This window comes from Microcaecilia unicolor, chromosome 6, assembly GCF_901765095.1.
Source record: "Microcaecilia unicolor chromosome 6, aMicUni1.1, whole genome shotgun sequence".
NCBI classification, from domain to species: Eukaryota; Metazoa; Chordata; class Amphibia; order Gymnophiona; family Siphonopidae; genus Microcaecilia; species Microcaecilia unicolor.
The window spans coordinates 103,065,036-103,084,321 of record NC_044036.1 but is presented as its reverse complement, the minus strand read 5'-3'; the positions used below and the strand labels follow the sequence as shown (position 1 = coordinate 103,084,321).

The following is a 19,286-nucleotide window of genomic DNA, read 5'->3' as shown; positions in this document are numbered from 1 at the left end:
AGATGATGATGGTATTTTTACAGTCCTTGTTCAAAAAAGCAATAAACAAAATTTGTTCTGCAGTTACATTTCTGAGTAAAATTGTTGCAAAAGTTTCATTAATTTTTCTTTTAATTATAGCCTAGAATTATAAGTTGCACTTCTTTTAGTGCCACGTTTTTGGCGCTCATCTGCTCCAGAAATTTTGTATATGTTGTGGCAAGAGGAGATGCACAAGGGATTTGAGGGTGGTTGCTTTGATTCCTAACTGGAATCAGCTAAAAGTCTTGCTTGGCTTAAACTGCAGTAGCAAACTTTGATTTGCTTTTTAAATGAGACTTCCCAGATGTGCTGCCTTTATGCCATTTTGTCTTGAGTAGTAGGGTACGCTCTCGAGAACTGAACCAGCATATTTAGGTTCCTTATCTGGACTACAGATCTACCCTAATTGAAATTTGAACACTTAATCATTTTTGTAAACTTTTTGTATATTCTTTGTCATTATACCCTCATTTTTAGTTATTGCAGACTAGGCCTTCAAATACTTTGATACAAGCAAATACAGGTGGTTTGCATGTTTCACTTGTTCAGTTTGACACACACACACACTCAAAATAATTCTGATTTATAGATACATTATATTTTTTTCTCCAAATTAAAACAGGGTTAATGAATAAATCCAGCAGTGTTTGCTCAGATTCTTCAGAAGCCTTTTTACCTGGAATTTGTAAAGATTTGATTGGTTCTGCACTGAAGATACTTGGAACGAGTTACACTGAGGAGACAAGTGTAGCAGATAGCTTGATTGCCTCCTTGCTCATTGTTCATACTGGAGTAAGTGCGATTTACAAGGCATATGAGCAGCAGGATGAGGACAGTCATGAGAACTGTAAGTAATAGGTACTGCTCCGCTCTATTAATTGGCAGATATGCAAGTTAAGTGCTTGATTTACTGAGGCTTCTTTTCTCTTTGTTGAATTTCATGGGGAGAACATGTTAAGTCGGACTCAATATTAGTATTGTTTGGCACATGTTTTCTTGCTGTTAAATTGCCAAAATATTAAAATATCAATTTCTCTCCCAAAAATAAAGGTTGCTAAGCATGCTGGGATAAGTAATTTAGAAGCTGAGACAGCCTTTTGGACTACATGTCCTATAGTACTTAGCCTTAGTGTGTAGACCAGTACTCCTGGCTACCTTCACTCGAGATACAGCTGTCTGAACTCTTGATTTGGGAACCTACTGTCAACCAGGAACAAATACTGCTGATCCTGTATGACCTCTGTTGCGGACCTGAACCTCTTGGATGTATTACTATATAGTGTGCTAATAAGTAAGGCGAGTGAAGAGCTTCTGGAGGATGAAGGGGAATATCAAGAAGATGCATTTGGTGGGCAGAGATGCAGAAGCTTTATGAAGAATGGAGACTTTGACGGGGGGGGGGGGGGGTTTAGGGAGGATATCCAGCAATAAGAACAACGGGGGAACCAACTGGAGAAGGTGATCAGGGTGTCCCCTACTGGTAGTACCATGAGACTATTGCTAGGGGACATGGTGATCATTTTGGATTCTGGACAAGGCTTGGGCAGGAGCAGATTAAACAGTGTGTAGGCACTTGCATAGGATATCCCATCAACCAGTAAGCATGACCACTCATAATCACATCAAGGCCATTACCATTAGTTCAAGTCTCCTGAATACAGGCTACTGTATTTTGAAATAATTGTAACCTTTGAAGAGTGGTGTGAAGCAACCCTAAATACAATTAGTTATAATAATCGTCTAGACTGGAGAGCAGTAAGGGCGCAATTGTTACATATCACTTTTGGTTATCTTCATGCTTTTGCCACCATAGAAATGTGTTTTGAAAGAAAATTAAACCTCAGCCAAAACAATGAGATTGGCAGTTGATTAATCACAATTTGAAAATCATAATGTAGAAGCTACTTGCAATTTCTCCACATTCAATTTCAACTTAGTCACCTGGAGCTACTCTGCTACCTGTGGAAAAAGTTTTATTTATATTCACCATTTCTTCCAAGTATCTTTCACTGGCAGGTGAATGATAATAATAGTAGCTCAATCTTGCCTCCCTTATCAATGGACACTGTGGTGCCCTATACAGTAGAGGTTTTATAGAAATGACTGAGCCTTGTGGCATTACACAAACCAGTGTCTATTTCTGATCAGCATTGCCCTGATATTACTTGCTGTGTTCTGTCTTTCAAAAATAAACAGAAGCGTTTCAGTACATCACCCAGCCACTTTCAGTTGTTAATCAAACATGAGTTTTTAGCTATCAAAGGTGGCCTACAGATCTACCATAATGATCACTGTGACTTCATCCTGATCATAAATATCATGTAGCAGTGAAGCTAACATGGACTGAGTGGTACAGCAAGAGGGAAGGTTATCAACTTGGGCTACTGTTAAGATGGGTTGTTTTACCATTAAAACACAAAAAAGTACTAAGAGCCTTCAAAATGGGACAAGATTGATCTACTGTGTGGAATAAAAGTCCTTTTATTCCACACAGTAGATCAATCTTGTATATCAGACTTAATCTTGTATATCAATAACCCAAAACGGGCCATGTTTCAGCACATAGCACCTGCATTAGGGGTAGTTTGATATCAAAAGTCCAATGTGAACATGCCCAGCATCCAAGTTGAAGGCAATAGGAACCTTGTCCTTTTTCAGCTCTCTTCTGGGATTATCATACTGTAGTAACCTTCTTGCCACACTCCGTGATCTCAAGATCGCGAAGACTTCGAGAAAGGGGAGGAAAAACTGCGAAGTCTTTGGAGAGCAGAGAATTGATCATGGTATTATCTTGGTACTTTTTTTTTTTATATTGTGTTCTGTGTTTTGAACCATCTATGTTATTTTACTGTTAACATGGGTTATTAGTAACTGTCTCCTTGCATAAAATGTGACCTGTGCTAAAATACAAGTTGTGGTAAAATAACCCATCTCAATGGTAGCTCATGATAATAACTTCCCCTTAAATCTGAAGTCTCATCTCACTTATCTAACAATGGTTGTGCAATTTATTTTCAGTTTTGTACTCATGAAAGGTAAGTTGCAAACTGGCCTATACTGGGCCTAATAAAGGGTCATGGATTTGATATACCACCTTTCTGTGGTACAGCCAAAGTGGTGAAGATATATTTATATGCAGGTGCTTTCTTTGTACCTAGGGGATTACACTATTAAGTTTTTCTTCTATCTGGGGCATTGGGGGGGGGGGGAGGGGGTGTGGTAAAGTGACTTGCCCAGGGTCACAAGGACCCACAGTGGAAACTGAACCCAATTCCCTATATTCTCAGCCCACTGCACTAACCATTAGAATACCCCTCCACTCCAAGATGTGAAGAATGATTCCTTAGCTGAGGTTTCACCAATTAGTACTATAAAATATGACATTAAACAAGTGGGTAAGGAGGCATTGACAACTGGTCTGATTTGACTTGCCAAGGTATAACTGACTGCCTTGACCAGTGATGATGGATATACATCTAAATCACATTCTGCGGGTCTTATTTGACTCCAATTCTGCAACACTTGAACCATTTAATAGAGAAAATTTTATCTAGCTCCTCCCCTGCCAAAGCATGAATGGTCTCAGCTTGATTAGTAGTTGTACAAATTAATTGACTGCAATCCACAACTATATCTGAACCAATGCCATTTTGCAATAAAGAACCATAAGTTAACTAAATTATACACATTCTGTTCCACTTCTAACAAATAGATTTCATTTTATTCTCCATTCATTCTAGAGAACCCAATGCAACCTGAGAAGCCATCTCTTCTGATCCCCCTCATTTTTGTTTACAAGAATTATTAACTTTGTTAAATTTCCATAAATGTTTCCAGTCTTCTCATGGAAAAATCAGCAAGACCATTGCATATAATGCCTTGTAAAAGTCTTCACACTTCGATGCATTTTTCATGTTCTGCTGTCTAAAAACTATATTTCAAAATACATTGAAGTAGGTGTTTATTTCATTTGTCTACATAACACACTCTAACAAGTTAAATCCAAAACACTGATAAGAAGGCGTTCTTGCTGGTTGGGGAGCAGGTCTCCCTATCCTTGAGGCGGATAACTTAGCCCGCCTGCCTGAACTCCACCGCAACCAGCAGCGGCGAGCTCATTGGTGCAAGAGGGTATTCTGCCCCAGTTGTCGGGAGCGAGTGATCCGGCTGCAACTGCCATGGCCAAATGTTGTCAGGGTCCCTGGGCACAGACACTGGTCAGATGCCACGGGAGGTTCCAGAGGCAACAGGATTGCTGGTGTTTGCTGGCCTGGATGATGGAGGAGGAAGTGCGTCTTCCAGTCTTCTTGGCAGTGGTTCAGTACAACATTTGCCATCAGGTCTTTGAAATCGATCTGGTGAGCTATTGTTAGTTTGGACCAAAACGTGAGTTAAAGTTTTAAAACAAGAGGAGACTGATTTGACAACTTTGGCTGGTAAGGTAACTACGTGTTGGATTATTCTTCCCAATGTGCATCAGTTTGCACTTGTACGCATTAAATTTCATCTCCATTTGGATGCCCAGTCTTCCAATTTTCTAAGGTCTTCCTGCAAGTTTTCACAGTCCGCATATATTTTAACAACCTTGAATAGTTTTTTGTGTCCTCTGCAAATTTAATCATCTTGGTCATCCTTCCGATTTCCAGATCATTTATAAATATGTTAAACAGCACTGGTCCCAGTACAGATCCCTGTGGCACTTCACTATTCACACTCCTCCCTTGAGGAAAAATGGCCATTTAACTCTGTTTTCTGTCTTATAGCCAAACTCCTAATCCACAACAGTACTTTTGAAGCAAATTGGTGAGACGAGACTTCCCTTGACAGAAACTATGCTGACTTTCTTCCATTAAACCATGTTTGTGTTCCATAATTTTATTCTTTATAATTTTCCACTATTTTACTCAGCACCGCCGTTGGGCTTACCGGTCTGTAATTTGCCAGTTCACCCCTGTAACATTTTTAAGTCTGTTAACATTAGCCACCCTCCAATCTTCAGGTACTACTTACGATTTTAATGACAGGTTATGTATTTCTTGGGTGCATACCATCTGATACAGGTGATTTACTACTCTTTAATTTGTCGATCTGACTCGTATGTCTTCCAGGTTCTCTGAGATTTCTTTCGGTTCCTCTGCATCATCATCCTTGAAGATCTCTCTTGACGTGTATAGTATAATATGGTATCTTTCTCAGATGTTGATTGAGATATCAAGAAAATCTGTTATGTAAAATGCTAAAACAGATTTCAGTTTTTTTATTTTTGACTATGCATTTGCTAGCAAACCATTTCATTCTTGCACATTTTTCCTCTGAACCAAGGAATTAGTGTCTTGGTAGTGCTGCTAATTCCAAGATTTTTACCAAAAACCATTTTCCCTCAACCTTTGTTTCCATGTAACTGTCCCCTCACTTGAACTATATATACAAGGCTAAAGGTATTTAAACCCCTTTAACCAGCTTACTTTCTTATTGTCATCCCACTCATCTTACCTGCCTCATAGCAGCCCCTTCCCATTACCACTAATTGCTTGTTGCCGTATGACTGTTGCTCTCATGGCAAATATAGGTCAGTACATATCCTTGATTTGGTTACATCGAGCAAAATAACCATAATAAATGTCAAATGGAGGGGCAACGTATCAATCTCAGACCAGCTATCGATTAGGGGAAATTTCGAGCCGGGTTTAGATGGCCCTATCTTTAGGCTTTGGGAACAAAAGGGAATGAATAGCCCTTCTAGAACACATGCTCACAGAAGAAGGGAAGCTGTTGTCATTTGAAACTTTACAATTTCAGGTAGGCCCCACATGGGGCAATAGATTTGCGTATGCACAAGTCAAACATTACATGTCTAGCCTCGACGGGTCCTCCCTGGGGAACTGGTTGGGTTCCCGTATTCATGAGTTTTTCTAAAAGATATGGGAAGTGGGAGTGTCAGTGTTGTGGTTGAATAAGGCTTTGATTAAAGCGAACCCGGTAAGGGACTTTACAGGGTTAAACAGAAGATGGGAGGAAGATTTGGAGAGGTCCCTGGAAGACTGGGATATTGCAGCAACCCTCAGGAATATTCCCCTAGTGACTAAGGATGAAAGACTAAGGGAATGTGGAGCAAGGGTGATACTTTGAGCATACATGGCCAAAGTATAGTTGGTACATATAAATCCACAAGAGGGGGCCACTTGTTCCAAATGTAGGCAACATAGCCATACGTTTTTTTCATGTTATTTGGGAGTGTCCCCGGATACAGAAGTTTTGGGAACAAGTGCGACGTTTATTCTCTCACATATTGGGTTGGGTGGTTCGGGGGTTAGTAGAGCAATTTGTACTTGATAAACCCAAAACATATAATCCTATGAATAGACATGCTACCCTTTTGTGTTGCAAGTTGACCCTAGTAGCTCAAAGTCATATTACAATATTGGATATCGGCGGATCCCCCAGCATATTGGCACTGGAGGAATCAAGTGCATCTGTTGGCAACTTGGGAAGCTAGAGATGCTAGAGGATCCCCCAGACGTAGGAAGGCCTTTTTGGCAATATGGAATCCTTACCTGTTCAGTTTGAACCCTCGAGGGCGTAGCCTCCTTATCAATACCATGTGCAAGGTGAAATTAATACCTTATCCTAAGGAACTGGGATAGAGAGGGAGGGGAAGGAATGCTTCATGTGCCATCATCCTGGGTGCCTTTAGGGGCTGCCCAGGGTGGAAGTTTATGCGACAGGGGGGATAGGATGGGAGAGAGGGGATGGGGGCAATAGAGATAATAGGATTGGATGTGGGATGGTAGACGGAGGGGAGTTGGGGAGGGGGGTTTTATTAAAAGGTTAAATGAAGGCTCAGAAGGCCCAATGTATTAGCTATACTCAGTATATGGATGAACATGTTGCTAATATAGTAATTTGGGCTTTATCTTGTTCCTTTCAATAAAAGCATTGAAACATAAACAGATATGAACATAAAAACTCAGCGGGGGGGGGGTGGGGAAGGGAGACAATTGTTAAAACTTTGATGGAATTTATTACCTTGTTCATTTTAAGTAGGGTTTGCTAATCAATTCGCTTGTTGGCTGTGTTTAACATGCTGGATATCAATAAAAATTGTTAAAACATATAAATGTCAAATGGATGCACAAGCATCATAGGTACAATCCACTCTTAACTCTAGTACTATTCTCCGAGGACAAGCAGGCTGCTTGTTCTCACTGATGGGTGACGTCCACGGCAGCCCCTCCAATCGGAACACTTTCTAGCAAAGTCCTTTGCTAGTCCTTGTGCGCCGATGCGCACCGCGCATGCGCGGCCCTCTTCCCGCCCGAACCGGCTCGTGCCGGCCAGTCTTCTTTTGTCCGTGCTCGGTACGGTCGTGTTTCGCCATTCGCGCCCCGAAAGTTGACCTCGCGCGTCGTTTATCGACTTCGTTCTAAAAAAAAAAAGTGTCGGAAGGAGACCTTTATGGTTTTCTCCCTTCCCGTACTTCTAGTTTTGCCCCGGTAAGTTTTCTTTCGTCGTCGGGGTAGGCCCTATTTAGGCCTCGGTTCGAAGTTTTCTTCCCCCTATTTTTGTGGTGTCATTTTCGCCATTTCGAGTTTTGATCTCGCCGGCGCGATTTTTTCGCCCATGACATCGAAGTCTTCCAGCGGCTTCAAGAAGTGCACCCAGTGCGCCCGGGTAATCTCGCTCACTGACAGGCACGCGTCGTGTCTTCAGTGTCTGGGGGCTGGGCACCGCCCGCAGGCCTGTAGTCTGTGTTCTCTTTTGCAAAAGCGGACTCAGGTAGCGAGATTAGCCCAGTGGAACGTTTTGTTCTCGGGCTCTTCGTCGGCATCGGCACCGGGAGTTTCGACTGCTTCGACGTCGTCGGCGCCCGGACCTTCATCCTCGCCCCCGATTGCGAGTGCATCGAGGCATCGGCCCTCTGCATCGGGGCGACATCGGAGGGCTGCGTCGGCGTCGGTGGTATCGAGACCTCCTCGTCTGCTGATGTCATCGGACGGTGGTGCTTCGTCTGGAGTGCAGGTGAGGGCTGTCCATTCCCCTGCTGGTGGCGGTGAGCCTTCGGATGGGTCTCCCCCTACCCTGAGGGCTCCTGCAGTACAGCCCCCCTGAGACTGACCTCCTTCGGCCTCGGCCCCGAGGAAGAGACGGCTGGATTCTACGTCCTCCTCGTCGGTTCCGGGAAGCTCCGGTGACATGCTTCGTCCCAAAAATTCGAAGAAGCATCGTCACCGGTCCCCTTCCCGTGTCGGCACCGAGAGCTCTGGGTCGCCGAGGGAGTCGGCACCCAGTAGGCATCGGCACCGAGAGGACCCCTCACCCTCTGTCCAAGAGGTGTCGGTGCGCTCCCCTTTGGACAGCCCGGAACAGCCTCCACGCCCGGAACAGGTTCTGACATCGACTCCTGCATCGGCTTCCATGTCTTTTTCCACAGCCGCTCTGCACGAGAGCCTCCGGGCCGTTCTCCCAGAGATCCTGGGAGAGCTGTTGCGCCCTACCCCTCCGGTACCGGGGGTGTTTGCGCCACCGGTACCGTCGAACGAGGCGCCGGCTGGCCCATTGTCCAGGGTGAGGTCTCCGACATCGGTGCCGCTTGCGGTACCGAGTGCGGTAGCCTCCCAGAAGGCTCCCCGACTACGTCGGCGGAGGGAGCTTCGCCGGTGCGGGCGAGGGAGTCTACCTCTCGACGCTCCCACCGTGGCCGTGGTTCCACGGAGTCGAGCCGGGCACGGTTGCAGACACAGGTCCATGAACTTGTGTCTGACACCGATGGTGAGGCCTCATGGGAAGAGGAAGAGGACATCAGATATTTCTCTGACGAGGAGTCTGAGGGTCTTCCTTCTGATCCCACTCCCTCTTCTGAAAGGCAGCTTTTTCCTCCTGAGAGCCTGTCTTTCGCTTCCTTTGTCCGGGAGATGTCTACGGCCATCCCCTTCCTGGTGGTTGTGGAGGGACGAGCCCAGGGCTGAAATGTTTGAGCTCCTGGACTATCCTTCTCCACCTAAGGAAGCGTCCACAGTACCCATGCATCATGTCCTAAAAAAGACATTGCTAGCGAACTGGACCAAGCCTCTAAGTAATCCCCACATTCCCAAGAAGATCGAGTCCCAGTACCGGATCCATGGGGATCCAGAGCTGATGCGCACTCAGTTGCCTCATGACTCTGGAGTTGTGGATTTGGCCCTAAAGAAGGCCAAGAGTTCTAGGGAGCATGCTTCGGCGCCCCTGGGCAAGGACTCTAGAACCTTGGACTCCTTTGGGAGGAAGGCCTACCATTCTTCTATGCTCGTGGGCAAGATTCAGTCCTACCAGCTCTACACGAGCATACACATGCGGAACAATGTGCGGCAGTTGGCGGGCTTGGTGGACAAGCTCCCCCCTGAGCAAGCCAAGCCATTTCAGGAGGTGGTCAGGCAGCTGAAGGCGTGCAGAAAATTCCTGGCCAGAGGGGGGTGTATGACACCTTTGATGTTGCGTCCAGGGCCGCTGCTCAAGGTGTGGTGATGCGCAGACTCTCATGGCTGCGTGCCTCCGACCTGGAGAATAGAATCCAGCAGCGGATTGCGGACTCGCCTTGCCGTGCGGATAATATTTTTGGAGAGAAAGTCGAGCAGGTGGTAGAGCAGCTCCACCAGCGGGACACCGCTTTCGACAAGTTCTCCCGCCGGCAGCCTTCAGCCTCTACCTCTACAGGTAGAAGATTTTTTGGGGGAAGGAAGACTGTTCCCTACTCTTCTGGCAAGCATAGGTACAATCCTCCTTCTCGACAGCCTGCGGCCCAGGCTAAGTCCCAGCGTGCTCGCTCTCGTCAGCAGCGTGCGACTCAGCAAGGCCCCTCGGCTCCCCAGCAAAAGCAAGGGACGAGCTTTTGACTGGCTCCAGCAGAGCATAGCCGACATACAAGTGTCAGTGCCGGGCGACCTGCCAGTCGGAGGGAGGTTGAAAGCTTTTCACCAAAGGTGGCCTCTCATAACCTCCGATCAGTGGGTTCTCCAAATAGTCCGGCAAGGATACACCCTCAATTTGGCCTCAAAACCTCCAAATTGTCCACCGGGAGCTCAGTCTTACAGCTTCCAGCACAAGCAGGTACTTGCAGAGGAACTCTCCGCCCTTCTCAGCGCCAATGCGGTCGAGCCCGTGCCATCCGGGCAAGAAGGGCTGGGATTCTATTCCAGGTACTTCCTTGTGGAAAAGAAAACAGGGGGGATGCGTCCCATCCTAGACCTAAGGGCCCTGAACAAATATCTGGTCAAAGAAAGGTTCAGGATGCTTTCCCTGGGCACCCTTCTCCCCATGATTCAGGAAAACGATTGGCTATGCTCTCTGGACTTGAAGGACGCCTACACGCACATCCCGATACTGCCAGCTCACAGACAGTATCTGCGATTTCAGCTGGGCACACGTCACTTCCAGTACTGTGTGCTACCCTTTGGGCTCGCCTCTGCGCCCAGAGTGTTCACGAAGTGCTTGGCTGTAGTAGCAGCGGCACTCCGCAGACTGGGGGTACACGTGTTCCCATATCTCGACGATTGGCTGGTGAAGAACACATCCGAGGCAGGAGCCCTGCAGTCCATGCAGATGACTATTCGCCTCCTGGAGCTACTGGGGTTTGTGATAAATTATCCAAAGTCCCATCTTCTCCCAGTGCAGAAACTCGAATTCATAGGAGCTCTGCTGGATTCTCGGACGGCTCGCGCCTATCTCCCAGAGACGAGAGCCAACAACTTGTTGTCCCTCGTCTCGCGGGTGCGAGCGTCCCAGCAGATCACAGCTCGGCAGATGTTGAGATTGCTGGGCCACATGGCCTCCACAGTTCATGTGACTCCCATGGCCCGCCTTCACATGAGATCTGCTCAATGGACCCTAGCTTCCCAGTGGTTTCAGGCTGCTGGGGATCTAGAAGACGTGATCCACCTGTCCACGAGTTTTCTCAAATCCCTGTATTGGTGGACGATTTGGTCCAATTTGATTCTGGGACGTCCTTTCCAAATTCTTCAGCCACAAAAGGTGCTGACCACGGATGCGTCTCTCCTGGGGTGGGGAGCTCATGTCGATGGGCTTCACACCCAAGGAAGCTGGTCCCTCCAGGAACGCGATCTGCAGATCAATCTTCTGGAGTTACGAGCAATCTGGAACGCTCTGAAGGCTTTCAGAGATCGGCTGTCCCACCAAATTATCCAAATTCAGACAGACAACCAGGTTGCCATATATTACATCAACAAGCAGGGGGGCACCGGATCTCGCCCCCTGTGTCAGGAAGCCGTCAGCATGTGGCTCTGGGCTCGCCGTCACGACATGGTGCTCCAAGCCACATATCTGGCAGGCGTAAACAACAGTCTGGCCGACAGGTTGAGCAGGATTATGCAACCTCACGAGTGGTCGCTCAATTCCCGTGTAGTGCGACAGATCTTCCAGGTGTGGGGCACCCCCTTGGTAGATCTCTTCGCATCTCGAGCCAACCACAAAGTCCCTCAGTTCTGTTCCAGGCTTCAGGCCCACGGCAGACTGGCATCGGATGCCTTCCTCCTGGACTGGGGGGAGGGTCTGCTGTATGCTTATCCTCCCATACCTCTGGTGGGAAGACTTTGTTGAAACTCAAGCAAGACCGAGGCACCATGATTCTGATTGCTCCTTTTGGCCGCGTCCGATCTGGTTCCCTCTTCTTCTGGAGTTGTCCTCCGAAGAACCGTGGAGATTGGAGTGTTTTCCGACCCTCATCACACAGGACGAAGGGGCGCTTCTGCATCCCAACCTCCGGTCTCTGGCTCTCACGGCCTGGATGTTGAGAGCGTAGACTTTGCCTCTTTGGGTCTGTCAGAGGGTGTCTCCCGCATCTTGCTTGCTTCCAGGAAAGATTCCACTAAGTGGAGTTACTTCTTTCTATGGAGGAGGTTTGCCGTCTGGTGTGACAGCAAGGCCCTAGATCCTCGCTCTTGTCCTACACAGACCCTGCTTGAATACCTTCTGCACTTGTCTGAGTCTGGTCTCAAGACCAACTCTGTAAGGGTTCACCTTAGTGCAATCAGTGCATACCATTTCCGTGTGGAAGGTAAGCCGATCTCAGGACAGCCTTTAGTTGTTCGCTTCATGAGAGGTTTGCTTTTGTCAAAGCCCCCTGTCAAGCCTCCTACAGTGTCATGGGATCTCAATGTCGTTCTCACCCAGCTGATGAAACCTCCTTTTGAGCCACTGAATTCCTGCCATCTGAAGTACTTGACCTGGAAGGTCATTTTCTTGGTGGCAGTTACTTCAGCTCGTAGAGTCAGTGAGCTTCAGGCCCTGGTAGCCCAGGCCCCGTACACCAAATTTCATCATAACAGAGTAGTCCTCCGCACTCACCCTAAGTTCTTGCCGAAGGTTGTGTCGGAGTTCCATCTGAACCAGTCAATTGTCTTGCCAACATTCTTTCCCAGTCCTCATTCCTGCCCTGCTGAACGTCAGCTGCACACAATGGACTGCAAGAGAGCATTGGCCTTCTATCTGGAGCGGACACAGCCCAACAGACAGTCCGCCCAATTGTTTGTTTCTTTTGATCCCAACAGGAGGGGAGTGGCTGTGGGAAAACGCACCATATCCAATTGGCTAGCAGATTGCATTTCCTTCACTTACGCCCAGGCTGGGCTGGCTCTTGAGGGTCATGTCACGGCTCATAATGTTAGAGCCATGGCAGCGTCGGTAGCCCACTTGAAGTCAGCCACTATTGAAGAGATTTGCAAAGCTGCGACGTGGTCATCTGTCCACACATTCACATCTCATTACTGCCTGCAGCAGGATACCCGACGCGACAGTCGGTTCGGGCAGTCAGTGCTTCAGAATCTGTTCGGGGTTTAGAATCCAACTCCACTCCCCTAGGCCCATGTTTGTTCTGTTCCAGGCTGCACTCTCAGTTAGTTGGTAAATTTTTTAGGTCAATCTCAGTTATGTCCTCGCCGTTGCGAGGCCCAATTGACCATGGCTGTTGTTTTGAGTGAGCCTGGGGGCTAGGGATACCCCATCAGTGAGAACAAGCAGCCTGCTTGTCCTCGGAGAAAGCGAATGCTACATACCTGTAGAAGGTATTCTCCGAGGACAGCAGGCAGATTGTTCTCACAAACCCGCCCGCCTCCCCTTTGGAGTTGTGTCTTCCCTTCTCTTTGTCTTGCTACATATGAGACTGGCCGGCATGAGCCGGTTCGGGCGGGAAGACGGCCGCGCATGCGCGGTGCGCATCGGCGCGCGAGGACTAGCAAAGGACTTTGCTAGAAAGTGTTCCGATTGGAGGGGCTGCCGTGGACGTCACCCATCAGTGAGAACAATCAGCCTGCTGTCCTCGGAGAATACCTTCTACAGGTATGTAGCATTCGCTATACTGATGTCCACAGAGGCACTAGGGTTTAAGTTTGAAAGCAGCAACTGCAGCCACAGAAAACAGCTGCGCAAATTGACAAACCTCAGTAAAAGTCCAGAAAAGTTGTAGTTCATTCCCTAGCCCTTTTTAGTTTCACAATTGAAAATGTTTGTCTCTGGCAATAGGAATGCTGAGAAATACTCTGCTCACTGCAGCTTTTAACCTAAACCTCGAAGAATTTGGGTTCTTTTGGGGTGTGCTTTCTTCTGTAGCTGTGAGTATAGTGGACATTATCCTGAGTAAGTTTGCTATTTTGATTTTTTTTTTTTCCCTAGTGTTTGCTCTTGACCGTGCTGTACAAGTGCATAGTGTGGTGATGACTTCTGCATTTGATAAGCTGGTGATTCTAATAAAACACTGGCTGGACAGTTTTCAACAGTTAGATGCACCAAACAGAATGAATGACGAGTTGCAACAAGAGGTGAAGAAGTTGGGTGGTTATTTACAGCTTCTTTTCCAGGTGATTGGACTGATTCCTACTGTAGTGCCCTAAGATACAAAAGAAGAATGAATATTATGTAGGTGAAATGTTTGTGTAGAATGGCTAAAATTGTGTTGGCAGGTAGTAAATTTACTTGCTTTTTGCTTTCTGAAAAGCTGTAGTGAAAGGATTAAGTGATGAATATATCGGTGATGTACTACTACTTATCATTTCTAAAGCGCTACTAGACGTACACAGCGCTATCATATGCCCTGTGTCTGAGGATATTTACACTGTGTTAATTTTAGAATGAGTACCTACACAACTTACCTTTATTTAAATAATAGAACATTAATTTCCAATTCAAGTTCTGTTATAAAGAGATCTTATTATACACTCCTGGAATCTGAACATTAGTGTCATCAAGGTGTACTTGGCTTAACAAATGTGCTTATTGCATTCATTTTGACAAGGAACTCTGGAAGAGATGGAGAGGGAAAAAATAATCCAGTAGGATAAAACAATTTTATTCAAAGAGTAAAATATAACCCCTCTTAGACTAGGCAATATTTCCAAATTTCATGTGGTAAGTACTAGACCTCAATTTACATATACTTGAACTTTTTGCTTTTGAATTAGCAGTTCAAGTTTTCAAGACGGTTACTGTATTTCTCCATCAGAAAGCAGGATGATCAATTGCACACACATTGGGCTAGATACTGTATATCACGCCTAAAAAAATAATGCCTAGGCGTATACTATAAACTGCATCTAGAGTTTGGCGCAGTTTATAGAATATGCCTAAATCTAATTGTAGTTTATAGAATATGCCAAACACCCATTTTCTATGACTATGTGTAGTCGTGGCCATTTACACCAATGAAAACCTGGTGTAAATGCAGACACCTGAATTACGTGCGGAACGGACATGTTCTATAACAGTGTGTGTAAATACTAGGAACATCCTCGACCTGCCCATGACCACGCCTCCTTTTCAGATCCACGTCTTAGAGTTTATGGGTATCACTTCATAGAATACTTAATTTGTGTGCGTATATTCTAATTAATGTCAATTAGTGTCAGTTGCTGATTAAGTTCAATTATTGATGCTTATTGGCTTGTTAATCTAATTAAGTTGTGCATGCAAATCCAGAATATGACCAGATTTGCGTGCGCAACTCAAGTTGCACTATCTAGAAATGGGGGGATTCTCCCAAGTCAAACTAGATCCCATTACTTCAGTTGAAATTCATAGGCAATCTGCTAGTTCACAAATCGGGTGAAACCCTTCATTCTAGCCAATAGGGTCATCAAGAGTGATGGGAGCTGTGTGACTTTAGCAAATGTCTGCCTGTAACATTGTCCTAATAGACCCTAAAATCTCACTGGAATTGCTGCTGCTACTACTACTAAATGAGACCAAAAACCATAAAAGATGGTACCAGTTTTGGGAGAGAACACTTCCTCAGATCAGAACAGAATGAGAGTAATATGGCAATATAAGTAAATTACTACAAGCATTCTCGTACTAGCATGAAGGGGAAAGGTTGATGGATGATCAACAGGCGATGGGCAATAGTATTTTATGACCCACAATTTGTTAGCCAAGGAAGCTAAGATTTTATTGGGTTTGACCAATTATCTTGCTGTCTATAGAGTAATTTTTTTACTACAAGTAAGCTGCTCACTTTTCTTCCTTGGTTAACTGCAAGTTTTGGCCATCTCAAGAGTTTGAGTTTTATGCCAAGTCTTTGTGAGTTGTCACAGTTGGAATGGCTGACTCTCTTCCTGCTGCTGAAAGAAGCAAATACATTTATTTTTATTAGATAACCCAAGATTTTACCCGTGATACCGGCCAGTTTATGTAAAATTCATTCAAGCCAGGCTTAATTTGTAGTTTCTTTTTCGTAGAAATAGGAAGTTTGAAGAAACACCAAATAGAAAATCTGATAGAAACTGTGGTGTCCAAAAAACTGACTTTTTCTGGGGGAGTAAATTTTGAATTTGATTGTAGGATGTTATGTATTGAAAGAATTGTGAATTTGTTTTAGAGTTTCTTCCCCCCTCAGTACAAATGATGAAAATGGCATCAATATATCTGTAGTATTCTAGAGGTTTAGTCTGATATGTATTCAAAAATGTCTCTTTCAGTTCTGCCATGAAGAGGTTAGCATATTGGGTGCCATCCTGGTTGCCAGTGCAGTGCCCATGATTTGCAGATAAATTTCATTGTTAAAGCGGAAATAATTGTGAATTAGAATAATTTTGATTAATTTTATAATAGTTTCCGGTGAGTATTGGTGGTTGAAAGTTTTTAGGAGTATATCACATGCAGCTATGCCATATGCATGGAGAATGTTGCTGTATAGTGAGTCTACATCCATTGTGACCAGAAGGGCACCTGGTGGTAACTGCTTTATGTTTTTTTAAAAAATTTGTTCAGAAAGTCTGTGGTGTCTTGTATGAAGCGGTTTGTCTTGTGCACGAAGGGTTTAAGAATCCCCTCTATAAGTCCAGATATTTCCTCTGTAAGTGTGCCAATACCAGATTTGATCTGCCAGAGTTTTCAGGTTTGTGGATTTTGGGTAGCATATAGGCTGGACAGTTTTATAAAGCATTGTTTTATCCATAGAAATGGGTGTGAAAATTGCTTTCCCTACTCTTCCTGACTAAATGGAGGCGTGGCCTAGTAGAGCTGAGATCTAGAGAAGTCTGGGTTTAAATGCCGCTTCTCTGGTACTTCCTGTGACCTAGGGCAAGACATTTTGCCCTCTGTTACCCTCAGGTACCAACTTAGTTGTAAGACCTCTGCTTCTCAACTCAGTGCTTGGGGCACATCCACCTAGTCATGTTTTTAGGATATCCACAATGAATATGCATATGAGAGGTTTGCATACACTGTCACCTCGGTATGCAAATCTTTCATGCATATCTTTCATGCATATTCATTGTGGATATCCTAAAAACTTGACTGGGTGGGTATGCCCTGAGGACTGGGTTGAGAAGCATTGGGTTAGGGGCCTGTCTACTATACACGAATTAAGTTGCTTTGGGTATGGAATTAGAAAGACGAGTACATAAATCCAAATCAAAAAAACTCAGTTCTCCCTGTTTAAACTTTTGCTCAGATGGTTAAGCTAACCAGGCTGATATTCAAGCACAACCCACGCGCCTAAGCAGCTGGTATGTCAGTCAGAAATATTTACATTGGAGTAAAGAGGGGGTTCAAATCTACCAAGGTGCAAAGGAGGTCAAAGGAGTGGCCTAGTGGTTAGAGTGGTGGACTTTGGTCCTGGGGAACTGGGTTCAATTCCCACTGCAGGCACAGGCAGCTCCTTGTGACTCTGGGCAAGTCACTTAACCCTCCATTGCCCCAGGTACAGATAAGTACCTGTATATAATATGTAAGCCGCATTGAACCTGCTATGATTGGGAAAGCGCGGGGTACAAATGTAATAAAAAAACAAAACAAAACACTTTTATCCTAACTGTTGTATTCTGTGAATTGTACTATGCTGCTAATACTGTACCTTCACATTCCACTGAGATATTGCACCTAACTATGTCATTAGTACTTCCAAGTGTGTCAGATCACTTTGATTTGCTCCAGCAAAATGTTTTGTGGTTGCCATGTTGAATTTTTGGCCACTTTTGGTGTCCTGGCACTCAAATCATTGAACTGTAGCAACATTTACATTTCAACTTTATTTGATATACTGCCCATCAAATTAATATCAAAGTTGCTTACATTGTTAAATTAAAAAGGGGCGGTGGATAGAACTTCCTTGTCTTTTCCCCTCTGTTATAATATTTTCAGTTCTTTCACACACACAAAAAAAAATCCCCCCAAATAATCTTTCATCTTCTGGTGGACAGTTTTCCTCTGCAAAGCTGGCTTTACAGGTTTGATGCTAATTAAGTGGCCCTCGCTATTAAACACAACAAGGAAAAAAAAGTGATTGGCCCAATTGCATTCTGTTGTACCTGAATTAGTCGAGGCCCTGGTTTCTAAACAGATATATGTAGTTTTGAGTCAAGATTTTTGTACTGTATTTTAACAAATATGGAATACTTAGCAAGGGGTCTAACAAATGAAGGCAAAAATGTGTTTGTGGTTTTGATGTCTTATTTTAGCTGTGTTTGAGCAGTTTGATTTTACTGTACAAATTGTTGAATTGATATTAAAGGTTATCTTGTGTACTTGTTTCAGGGCTGCTCTTCAGACATTTCATCCATGGTCACAGAGGCACGGGACAAAGCATTTCAAGCAGTGGAACAGGCAGCAAAATATGTGGGACATCTAGCCACATGTACAGGAAATGAGCTGCACCTCCCAGAAGACAACACAGGAGATGCCAAGAGCCTAAAGGTACAAACAGAGAGGAGAAGCTGGCAGGCCCAAACAGTGGACTCTATTTGCAATAGGATGCAAAACTGCCTAAAACATGGAGCTCAGTATGTGTATATCTGTAGGTTAAAATGCATTTTAAAAACATGTGTATTTTATTAGGTAGGATATAATTACTACAGAGAAAGAGATGCAGGGGATCTCTTTCCAGTGTAGTTAAGGGTACTGGGGCATTTGTCTTCACAACAGGAGCATGTAGTTAGGAATGTATCACGTCTTTTGTCATTGTTGCTGGTATGTGTGCATGCATCTCTCTCTCTCTCCATATATGTGTAATCTAAATTCAATCCTAGTTTAGATAGGATACAGAAACTTTGCGAATTTGTGGTCCAAATGTTCAGAGTAACAATAGAAGTCTAAACATAAAAATAAATCAATAAAATTACTTGCCTTGGAGGGTGGGAAGAGGATGGCTATCCATCTAGCTTCCAGAATTTTAGCTTTTATTTTCCATCTTGGGTTAACTTATGTTAGTGGTTTTAATAGATGATGATTCTGATTCAGTCAGATTTGATTTTGTTGAAAACTGAGGACTTAAAAGTCAGCATGAGTTAGTTTTAAATGTTACCCCTGTTATTGATTTGATTTTTCTTTAAATCCATCTTCAACTGCATAATACTAAGAAGAAAATCGGCCATAAGAAAGGAAACTATTAAATTTGTAAATTAAATAAAATTAAATTATTTCACCTACCTGGCCTTATAAAATAGCACAAATATAAAATAAATCAGTAAACCCACAATAAAAACGTACATCCTCTCTAGCAGGAGCCTCAGCTTACATTTAAAACCATATTATATAAACAAAAAAAAAAATGAAATTATCTTTATAAATTACTTTGGTGTTTTGGTTTTTGTAAAATATAGAAGATGTAGTAGACCATACCCCAATATTAACTAAAAAAAAAATGCTGCTCAAAAAAAGTTTTAATTTGCTGTCAAAATAGGATGCATCGATTATTGCTGTAGAAGAATCTCAGACTTGTCTCCAAAAGTCTGAATCAAGGGAACTAGTGTGTATCTGTATCTCTGTGCAGAAAAAAAAAAGATGGA

At 44.4% G+C, this 19,286-nt stretch overlaps 1 protein-coding gene across 3 annotated transcripts in view; it reads left to right on the top strand.

The window, feature by feature from the left end:
• KIF14 (kinesin family member 14) overlaps positions 1-19,286 on the top strand; it is a 180,296-nt gene that overhangs the window by 137,680 nt on the left and 23,330 nt on the right. For 2 of the 3 annotated variants that reach the window (XM_030207054.1, XM_030207053.1), the window contains 3 exons: positions 644-868; positions 13,681-13,865; positions 18,037-18,195. In XM_030207054.1, coding sequence (XP_030062914.1) covers positions 644-868; positions 13,681-13,865; positions 18,037-18,195 — 569 coding nt within the window. The remainder of the gene's footprint in view (positions 1-643; positions 869-13,680; positions 13,866-18,036; positions 18,196-19,286) is intronic. The other variant, XM_030207056.1, reaches the window with a different exon arrangement.